The sequence below is a fragment of the Temnothorax curvispinosus genome, unplaced genomic scaffold (genome assembly GCF_003070985.1).
Source record: "Temnothorax curvispinosus isolate PA1 unplaced genomic scaffold, ASM307098v1 QBEX01004163.1, whole genome shotgun sequence".
NCBI classification, from domain to species: Eukaryota; Metazoa; Arthropoda; class Insecta; order Hymenoptera; family Formicidae; genus Temnothorax; species Temnothorax curvispinosus.
In genome coordinates, this window is record NW_020213943.1 from 1 (window position 1) to 9,932 (window position 9,932).

Here is a 9,932-nt window from a genome sequence, read left to right on the forward strand (position 1 = left end):
ACGCTACCGTTCAGTTTAAATTTTGCCGGATCGATGTGGAGGTTGAAAATACCTTGGACATACGCGCGCGCGCGCACACACACGAAAGTCCTGTGTCATTGATTTCTTATATTTCTACCATTATTTGTTCTGTTATTAATTGTCAGTAATTTTCTTTGTTAATTTTGCGTTATATTACATTCGGCGGTTATAATTCTATATTCTCGTAACGATAAGTTTAACATGCTAATGAATAATTATTGATACATCGAGATAATTAATTAACTTCATCACAACGACGTATTTAAAAAAGAACCACTTGTTTCAATGTTTGTTATTGTATTTCCGAAGCATTAATAAAATTTTTCCATTTATTTCTTTCTCTTATATGCACACATATATATATATTGTGTGTATATATATATATAAAATAATAAGAATAATTGAAAAATAATTAGAAAAATAACTTTTACATTGTTCTTGTACAAAAAAACAAAATTGCGATTAGACTATATAACATTCTGTATATAATAATATTTTATATAATATATAAGTGATAAGAGTTGTGGTAGTAATAACGGTAATAATACACGTATATCATTACTTGCAATAATTCTCAAAATTCTTTGCGTCATATTTCTTGATCTTTTTATCAATCCAAAAATGTATCTTTTTTTTTACAGATTGATTTGGCATACATTCATCGATCGGATCACCATTTGGCCTATTAGTTCTATTCAGTCGTCTACGATATTTCAGGGGACGCCACAATACTGGGTTGCCGACGTATACAGATCGAAGGAATTTCCAATCTTTCTTTTGTCAAGAGAGAGAGCTATACATTAAAATCTTTGTAATAACCGTTGAGCCGGGTAAGTTTGATTTTTGACAATCATCGAAATTTCTTGGCGGGCCCCGTTTTTAAGCCGGCGAAACAGCCGAGCGAATGCGTCGAACGAATAATATAAAGAAATTGCTCGTAGCCCAGCTGCGTAGCAATTTCTTTATCTTCTGGTCAGTAGTTAATTTTAAAATAGATTATATTAATTTTTTTACAATTTTTAAACAAATAAGTACTCAAACGCGCGCGCGCATTACCCTCGGATGCGTTTTGGAACGCGATATTCGTAATCGATAATATTCCATCGGAGTTTGATTACGACAGTTTTTTTTTCTTATATATAGGTATAACTCTCTCTTTTTCGATAATTTAATTCGAATTTGATTTTTATTTCTTTCTTCAGATTACAATCTCCTGGATGAACGCAAATTTTGAATCGAATTTGCTCTCGAGCTATACATTCCCTGGACAATTCCGAGTCGGGAGACGCCCGTTCCGACCAATCTCGACTATAATCTCGATAAAGGAGCGACAAATTTCGCACAAGTACGGAATCAAAAAGGATTTGGAATCTAAATCCCGTTCGAATAAAATGTCTAAACTCCATATGTCCCCTGAGAAAGCATGCATTGTCATATCTTTCATTTGGACGCGAATGCGCGCACGCGCGCGCGCAGGCAGTCCGTTGTTGCGTTGGAGGGAAACGCCGCGCACTTTTTGTCCATGAGTGTACGCGCGTTTTGACGGGACGTTTGGTGACCCTGGGGGTTTTGAATCGCGATTGCGTCTCTCTCCGGCATGCCGCGACGTGACGAGGATCGCCGTTGACGTCCCGATGCGACGCGGTTGAGGGGAAGAGCCCGGGAAGCACGCGCGGTTCCTTCGTCGGAAAAGGACGAAAGTTTGGCAAGGTCGATAAGATGCGTCGCGCCGAACGCGTCGCCGTCAGCCCGTGAGTCGTACGACGCTCGCAGTTTCGATCTTAACCTTCCGCGCCCTCGGCTGCCCGTGGAAGCCGTTCACAGCCCCGATTTCGAATTCCCTTGTCCCGCGATCTACCCGCGGGGTGGACCTTCGTCGTCGCCATCGTCGTCGTCGTCGTCTTCCTTCCACGTTTCGCAACGGAGATCGGAGCCATGTCCGACAAGCTGGCCGAGTCCGTGGAGGACGATAGCTCCGTCACGATGCTCGACGTTCTCCAAGTGGAAAATCAGCTCGAGGAGGACGCATACGCCGTTCTGGGCGCGTCCGACGACCAGAATTGTACTTACAGCAAGGTACGCTACTTTTGACCTCCTCGCTCGCGACAGAGTCGCGATTCACCCTGTTCCGTTCTCCATCCGTTGACTTGGCTGACGCTTTTGTTCTTGAACGACTGTTCGCAGGGATACATAAGACAGGCGTTGTACGCGTGCAAGACGTGCTGCTCAAACAAGGTCCAAGCTGCCGTGTGCTTGGCGTGCAGCTTTCACTGTCACGAGGGTCACGAACTTGTGGAGCTGTATACGAAGCGGCACTTCAGGTGCGACTGTGGAAATACCAAGTTTGATGGCAAGCAGTGCAATCTAGAGAAGGTAATGGGTTTTCTATGAGATGTATGTTTTATATAAAGTTATACTTGCCTCGATTAACCTTGCTCGTTGTGCTTTTTAGCTCAAGTCCGCTACCAATACCGAAAATAAATACAATCAGAACTTTGATGGGGTTTATTGTACCTGTGCGAGACCTTATCCCGATCCGGAAGGCGATGAAGATGATATGCTGCAGTGTGTAATATGCGAGGATTGGTATCACTTGAAGGTAAATAATGCAGGGTGATCCTTCTGTGACGCTGAAAATTTTTATGTCTAATGCAATTTTTCTTCAGCATCTAGATTGCGGCAACAACGCGCCAGCAGATAACGCGTACGATGAAATGATCTGCACAGGCTGTATGAGAGAGCACAACTTTCTGTGGAAATATGCAACGAAATATGCAGGTTATTAAAACTTTTATCACACCCGAAAGTTGCTTTAATTGTAAACTTATTGGTATGTTATTTTGCTGCTAGCAGTCCCAAAGAAAGCCGATGCAAAAGCGGATGTAGCTGAGAAAAACGAGGAGGTAGATGTCAGTGAGTTGCCAAAAGGATGTCAAATGCCAAAACATAGCTGTGCCGATGCTAAGGGAAGCTGTTTTTGGATAGAGGGTTGGAGAACCGCGTTGTGTACTTGCGACGAGTGCAAATCGGTGAGATATCGACTTTTCAGATACTTTTATTATTATATTAAAAGCTCAGATAGATTTCTTTGTATGTGACAGTCTTTTATCGTACTTTTTACCATTATTACAGTTGTATAGTGCAAAAGACGTTGCATTTCTGCTCGACCCAAAAGACAGCGTACAAGCGTATGAGGAAGCGGGCAAAATGAACAAACAGGAATCTCAATATGAGAAAGGCATGAAGGCTCTTGCCAGCATGGGGCACGTACAAAAGTTAACAGCGATTGAAGGTAAAATTACAGAGATTGTGTAGTTATTCTAATGAAATGTTTTCGAAAACGTTAAATCTTTCAAAAAATAAATCTTTCTTTCGATTAACGTTAAACTGTTTATATCGTTCACAGAATACAACAATATGAAGGAACGGCTCATGCAATATTTACAGAAGTTTGCTGAAAACAAGAAGGTCGTACGTGAAGAAGATATTAAAGAATTCTTTTCAGAAATGGAATCCAAGAAACGTCCTAAAGTGACAGTGCCAACATATTGTCGTTGAAAACCTGTACTTTACCCCCATAGCTACTAATGATCCAAATAAAAATAAGCGTTTTATTATGTTTTTACCGCAAGTTATCGTATCTCATGATTTTTAACGTTTGTATGTTTAGTGTTTAGAAAATTGAACGGTACATGTCACTGTATCGGAGAGCCTTTTAATAACAATTTTCGTATATAGTTACAGGAGAAGGTGAAAAGAAATGTAAAGAGAACGTAAAATTTGCAGAGTATATACATATATATAAATATGTCAAGGAAGAGTATTAGAGAAAAGAAAGATTCGCGATTTCTTTGCATGTATATCATTTAATCCCTAATTCGATTTAATTACGAATAAATCTTTTATTGACAAATTATAACGACCAGAGTCAAGCTCTCGTGCTATTTACTCTCTGTCGTTCACCTGCTTTCCTATTGCTTCCGCGTTTCCACGCGATTTTTGAGCGACAAATCTTGCCTTTTTTTTATAGATATAGACCTATAGATTAATTTCATAGATTTTCATACGGACTAATTTTATAAATATATATTTAATATTTTTTTTCTAGTGTTGCTGAGATTGAAGGAGGAGATTCGAGGTATAATTAATGATCGCGGCGACATAGGTATCGTAGTAGTAATATTTATTATATATAACTGCTATTGATAATCTTCGCTTACAAAATATACGGATCAACGCAACTTTTTAAGCAAGTCAAAATGTTCCCGATAAAATATCTGTAATGTATAATATATCGTATATTTCATAGCTGTTCTATACGCAAAATGTCTTCGACATGTTCACAATGGCGGAACATATTGTTGAGGTTTCGATTGACGCAGCCGCGGTTTTACTGTTTTTAGCCGACGTTCTTCGTGATTGCCTTGACGTCCGCATTTCTTGCTTTACGATGAATCTTTGGCAGTGATAGATGGGGTTCGGTGCCCCTCACGTCGAAAACCCCGTGTGACTCGAATACATTATGACGTATGACACCGCATCACCGATATACATATAATATTATAATATATAATATAACATAATATTATATATAATATATATTATATACATATAATCGTTATCGTATATAAATAGCAATTTCGCAGTAAAACTATGCGTTACTGCAGCAGCAATACGGAATAAAATAACGAAAGATCGCGCATCCCCTTTTTATCTCGCCCCAAGACGGCCAGCCTCAACAATGATGACCGCGTCATCGCGAACGCTTCACGATATAACATTCCTCTTACATTTACGCGCTACCTTATTAAAGTCTAAGTCTTATCCGGTAAAACTTTCTCGATACGATATTATACTGTTACGTCATAAGATTAAGCGATGCATTTTTATATGCAGCACGGATACGGAGATATTTTCTTCGTGCGACGCGAGACAGCGACGCGATTGCAGCGTCTCGGCTAGTCTCATAGGCGTTTTAGAGTCCACGTGTTGGAACTCGATAAAATTAAATTGACACGTGGCTGAATCCACTTTCGAGAGCGCCAACGTAAGAAATTCCATTAAAAATTTCCTCGATTAATCATCAATTTACGTCAATCGAACGGACGATCGTGTTTCCTGGAAATAACGAACTTGTTTTAGTTGGAACGAACATCCCGAAGATCGACCGTTATATCTTCACGGTCAAACAAATCCGGCGATATATTTATGAGATGCGTTGATTCTAGAGAAACGCTGCAATCGCGGCTGACGGATGTTTCCGCGAAAGATCTTCGCACGATCTGCTTTAAACGTTAATTAAAAATCGGCAAATCTCGTCTCAAAAGATCAGTTGCATCACCGATCCCGGTTTGTCTTCTTTTCTGTTTTGTTCTCGCGTTACAAACGTTCGTATATGTACAAGGCTAGGCGCGTGTTTACTATTCAGTCCTAGGAATGATGATTTCAACATGTACGAAGAACACTTCCGCCGACCGATTCGCGGCCGGATCACAATCGGGCTGTGTTTCTGTGTGTGTGTTAGTTAGTTAGTTTGTTTGTTTGTTTGTTTGTTTGTTCGTTTGTTTGTTCGTTTGTTCGTGTTTGTGTGAGTGTGACGAGTAACAGTATTAGCAATAGTATTAATATACATAGAACACCATTATAAAAATGCTTACGGCTAATTCTGTGCGTTGAATCTCTTAAAATTACGTCCGATCTTTTCGTGCAACTGGGAACACCGTGGTGTTAACTTTTTCAGACGCGGAATCACCCGGTGGATTTCCGAGCTCCTCTTCCAAATGTAACATTTCATTGTTGTTAACTGATAATATATCCGCGGGTTCATCTCTTCCTGTTGCACCTCGCCCGAAAAGGTCGCGTTCAAGTCCTACCGCAGCAAATGATATCCTGGCGAGGGTTTCTCCCTCGGTCGCGCGACGAACGGTGTTCGAATACACCGAATTTAAGGGTTGAACTTTAAAATATGATTAAACCGCGCTTTTCCCTCGCCCGCGACTAGAATTTCTCAAATAGAATTTATTGTTAATGTTTAATGGCGATCTCTATAGTCGTCAGAAATTAAGGCAAACATTCAATAGGAATCTTACGGCGAATGCAAACCTTTTTTTTTTTAATTGATAAACAGTGGACAGTTTTTTTTTAATCTCTTAATCGCCGTCTCCCTCCTTCGCGCGTATTCGCTAGAATGATATGATAAAAATATATCTCTACTCGTAGCCGTCTCGGTAGATATGTTTCCTCTTCGAGAGAAGCTGCATTTCGCTCGCTCGAAATTAATACCCTTACACAAGAAGCTCGAGACTTAGACAATATCGTTACTTTCAACCAAAGTTTCAACCGAAGTTTCAACCGATTTTGTAAATTCTATAACAGACACGTATCGAGTGTATTTTGTTGGGTGTCAATTTGTCAATTCCCAATTAAACAGTGCAATCTGACGAGATTGCGTTTGCAATGGTCAAACGCATGAATATGTTAGAATCTGCCTGTTTTACGATAATAATCTTACGGAATATTTTTAAGAATAAACCTAAACGATACCCTCTTTTAGCGTACAAAGTGAATAAATGCGGATCGGAATCACTTATCCATTAGTCTCCTATGTATTTTGATTTATATTTCTACGTTAGGCGTAATTTCCGCGTACTTTCTCATTCTCGGCCACGAAATAATAACTTCCGCCCCCTAAAGAATCGAAACCCCCGAGCCGGAGACGCTCTATCAAAGATGGGATCGATAAACTCGCTGCGGCCAGGATAAATATCAGATTTCTCGTTTCCCTAACGAGAGAGAGAGAGGGAGAGAGAGACCGTTGTTGATTCGATATCCGATACCCATCCTGAACGTCCGCGTCTATATATAATGGTTCGCGCAAAAGGTAGAGATCAGCATACTCGGGCATTCTCGCGGCCTCGCGGCGACCTCGTTTTCGACGGAGAATTTATAAATCAAGGTCCCGTATCCCGGACGAACAATTAGAAGCTCAGAAGTTTCGAAGGTGAGAGAAATCTAATTGCGCCTGGCGCACAAATTTTTGCCGAGGACTTTGAAACTCAATGCATACACACACACACGCATACGAACGTGCACACCCGCTCTGCTGATTCCCACTTTTTGCACGCCACTTTGTACAAGCGTATTATATCGATCTCGGTATGTTTCATTGCTCGTGAGGTTCGTCGTTACTCATCCAATCCCGATTTATTGTGTCGTTTTACCCTTTCCTCCCGCAAATGATCTTGACATTATACGTGGCCTGTCGACACGGGGCTATACATATCGCGCATACCTCCGTATAAGACGGCATTTTTCAATATTTAACGAACACACAAGTATTCGCGAGACTTGCGAGAAGATCCTCTTTACGCGCGCGATCTCGTCTTTTCCTCTTTATCGCCCTATAACAAATCGCGAAAATTTTCAAATCCTATCGTAAGTGTGTCTTATACAACGCTATATATATATATTTATTTATTTATGTATGTATCTATACTTAAATCGAGATGAAGATTCGCGACGAAGTTACTCGGTATCGTACTTCATTCATTCGTGAATTGAACACAATTTAGTCTTTGAGAAAATAACACACCCGTCATTACAGATTGACTAAAACATTTTTTTAGAGATATTAAAGATTAAAGTATATATTTTTCTGCAGCGTGGAAATATCATTGTTAAAATTTCAGTAATCAAACCGCAAAGCGTTTGCAATTGAAAGTATCCTTGACAGTCACATTCCGGAGAACAGAAAAAGAGCGTGTTCCGCAGGAGATTTAATTTTTACGCTCGAGAGAATGCAAAATACGTGCAAGCGATACGTAAAATACAAAGCATATGTTTCTCAAAGACGCTTATGAGATTTCGAATTCGTATACACACGCATCTGTAAAAACCGTTTCGCACACGTGATTCGGCTCGACGGCGGGTTGAATCAACGAAGCCTCTCTGAATCGTCGTCGGAATATTTTTGGTGAAACGATGAAATCTACGTGTCGTGCATCGGCTAGTCTCCTCGCTCGCGGCGACGAGTTTTACGTTTCTTTAAGCCTACCCCCTTCCCGAAAAGACCCTTGTCCCACTCGCGGGACCCTCGGCTGCGCGGTGCACGCGTTAGAAAATTTGCGTGAGGAGGCCCTTGCGGCCCTAAACGCTAATGACGGCGGCGGGTGTGATGTGCACATCGATTTTAAACCAAACTATGCTCGCGCGTATCGTAACGATGCGTGTAGAGAATGGAGGAGCTTGGTCCTGGCGGCGACGCGGCGGACGACGGCGGCGTGGTGGTGCTCGAGCACGGCGGGGACGATGACGACGCGGAAGGCGGTGCCCTCCTCGAGGCGATCGGTACCTAGGTGTTGTGGCCCTGCCGGTGCGGCTTGTTCTCCAGATTGTTGGACGCCGGCCGGCCCACGAGGTCCTCGAGCTCGTCGGGCGTCAGGACCGTGAAGTCCCTGCCGATACAACGGAGATCATGATGCTGATGAAACGCGTGAATAAGAGAACAAGATGCGAAACAGGACTTTGAAACGGATCTCTCAAAGGTAGCCGTATATCTTTCTCGAGCAAGAAATGACTCGACTGCCAACTTCGATTTCGATGTAATGTCTGTACGAGGATTGTGTTACAAAGATCACAAAACTCTTTAACACATTTTTTATACTCTAACGTTTTATCCCAACAATGTATATTAACTTTAATCTCGATTGAACTTATCTTTTTCTAGTTCTAAGAATTAGAAAAAGATAAAAAGTAAATTAAACTGAAATTAAAGTTAATCTGCATTGGTAGAAATAGACATAAGAGATAATTCCGAATGTTTCTTTTTCTCTTCTTTGTTTACACCTCAATTAGAAGAGGCTGACGAACACCGACGGATCGCTTTACCTGTGCTGGGCCAGCAGCATGTCTATGCTGGTGACGCTGCGCTGATGGGTGCCGTCCTTCTGGGCCGCGCTCTGCTTCCTGATGCAGACGGCTCGCAGGGGCGCGAGGAACACCCCTATCACGAGGAGGCCGCTTCCGGTGGCGATCAGGGCCGCCGAGTTCCGGGCTGCCTCCGCGCCCGGCGCGAGTTGAACCAGACCGACGACCAGCACCACCGCTCCCAGCAACAGCGAGCCGACGACGACGTACAGCGAATTGACCTGGAGTAATAACACCGCTATTGGTACCGCGATTTCCACACGATCAGTAGCGAGCAACGTGTAAAAGACAATGGTGTTCTTATATATACCTTTCCGCAGAAATAGTACTCCGGAGGTTCCTTATCTAGCACCGCCTCGCTCTCCGCCAGCGGGCTACCCGGCTGGCTGTTTCCTATCCGCGAGCTCTTCTCCTGGTAGTAGGTCTTGTGAAAGACCTTCACCGAAGGTACCGGTAACGCGGTGATCATTCTGAAACGAGATCACGAGGGAAAGCTTAAGAAGCTGGGAAGAAACGTGCTCGGCCACGCAACGATCGAATTAAGTTTATCCGTGTTGTCGTACACTGTTTAATTCGTAGCTTCAAATTATACTCAATTGAGTTATTTTTAACCATTCCTACAGGTCGCCACTGCTCCTGTTCACTGCTTTTACCTACAATATGTCGTTAATTTAACTAAATCAATGAAGTTAAAATAAGACTGTTTTATGTTAAAATAATAAATTACGACATATATGGTAGTTATAAATAACATTTTGTTATTTAACTCAAGCTATTGGTTTAAATTTCATTCTTTAATATTTTACAGCGTAAATTCGTAGTGTCAAATTATACTCAATTGAGTTATTTTTAATAATTCCTATAGATTGCCACTGTTCCTACTCAATATTAATTTAACTATAAAACGATGTTAATTAAACTAAATTTAACCAACGAAATTAAAATTATACTGTTTTGTGTTGAAAATAAGTTTTGACAGACACACA

General features: G+C 41.5%; 2 protein-coding genes across 3 annotated transcripts; one reads left to right on the top strand and one right to left on the bottom strand.

Annotated features, from left to right (window-relative positions):
- Nucleotides 1-667: 667 nt before the first annotated feature.
- Nucleotides 668-3,652, top strand: LOC112453220 (putative E3 ubiquitin-protein ligase UBR7). Of its 2 annotated transcripts, none has more exons than XM_025013833.1 (8): nucleotides 668-851; nucleotides 1,224-2,097; nucleotides 2,206-2,394; nucleotides 2,474-2,620; nucleotides 2,688-2,799; nucleotides 2,872-3,050; nucleotides 3,154-3,313; nucleotides 3,428-3,652. In XM_025013833.1, the coding sequence occupies exons 2-8, from the start codon at nucleotides 1,957-1,959 to the stop codon at nucleotides 3,577-3,579; spliced, it is 1,080 nt and encodes a 359-aa protein (XP_024869601.1). In that variant the 5' UTR covers nucleotides 668-851; nucleotides 1,224-1,956; the 3' UTR covers nucleotides 3,580-3,652. The 2 variants fall into 2 exon arrangements, with proteins under 2 accessions (XP_024869601.1, XP_024869602.1); XM_025013834.1 differs by having other exon boundaries at nucleotides 2,875-3,050.
- A 336-nt stretch (nucleotides 3,653-3,988) lies between these two features.
- On the bottom strand, nucleotides 3,989-9,415 carry LOC112453221. The gene is made up of 3 exons (XM_025013835.1): nucleotides 9,257-9,415; nucleotides 8,908-9,167; nucleotides 3,989-8,474 (listed from the first exon to the last, which is right to left on the bottom strand). Exons 1-3 carry the CDS (start codon nucleotides 9,413-9,415, stop codon nucleotides 8,372-8,374), a joined length of 522 nt encoding a protein of 173 aa, XP_024869603.1. The 3' UTR covers nucleotides 3,989-8,371.
- Between the last annotated feature and the right edge of the window lie 517 nt (nucleotides 9,416-9,932).

What these genes read in the sequence shown, in the direction of transcription:
- LOC112453220 (XM_025013833.1), top strand. Translation starts at nt 1,957, where the DNA reads ATGTCCGACAAGCTGGCCGAGTCCGTGGAGGACGATAGCTCCGTCACG. An exon ending in AGGATTGGTATCACTTGAAG is followed by an intron (nt 2,621 to 2,687) that starts GTAAATAATGCA and finishes ATTTTTCTTCAG; the next exon opens with CATCTAGATTGCGGCAACAA. An exon ending in CTTGCGACGAGTGCAAATCG is followed by an intron (nt 3,051 to 3,153) that starts GTGAGATATCGA and finishes CCATTATTACAG; the next exon opens with TTGTATAGTGCAAAAGACGT.
- LOC112453221 (XM_025013835.1), bottom strand. Translation starts at nt 9,415, where the DNA reads ATGATCACCGCGTTACCGGTACCTTCGGTGAAGGTCTTTCACAAGACC. An exon ending in AGTACTATTTCTGCGGAAAG is followed by an intron (nt 9,168 to 9,256) that starts GTATATATAAGA and finishes TTATTACTCCAG; the next exon opens with GTCAATTCGCTGTACGTCGT. An exon ending in ATGCTGCTGGCCCAGCACAG is followed by an intron (nt 8,475 to 8,907) that starts GTAAAGCGATCC and finishes TTGTATCGGCAG; the next exon opens with GGACTTCACGGTCCTGACGC.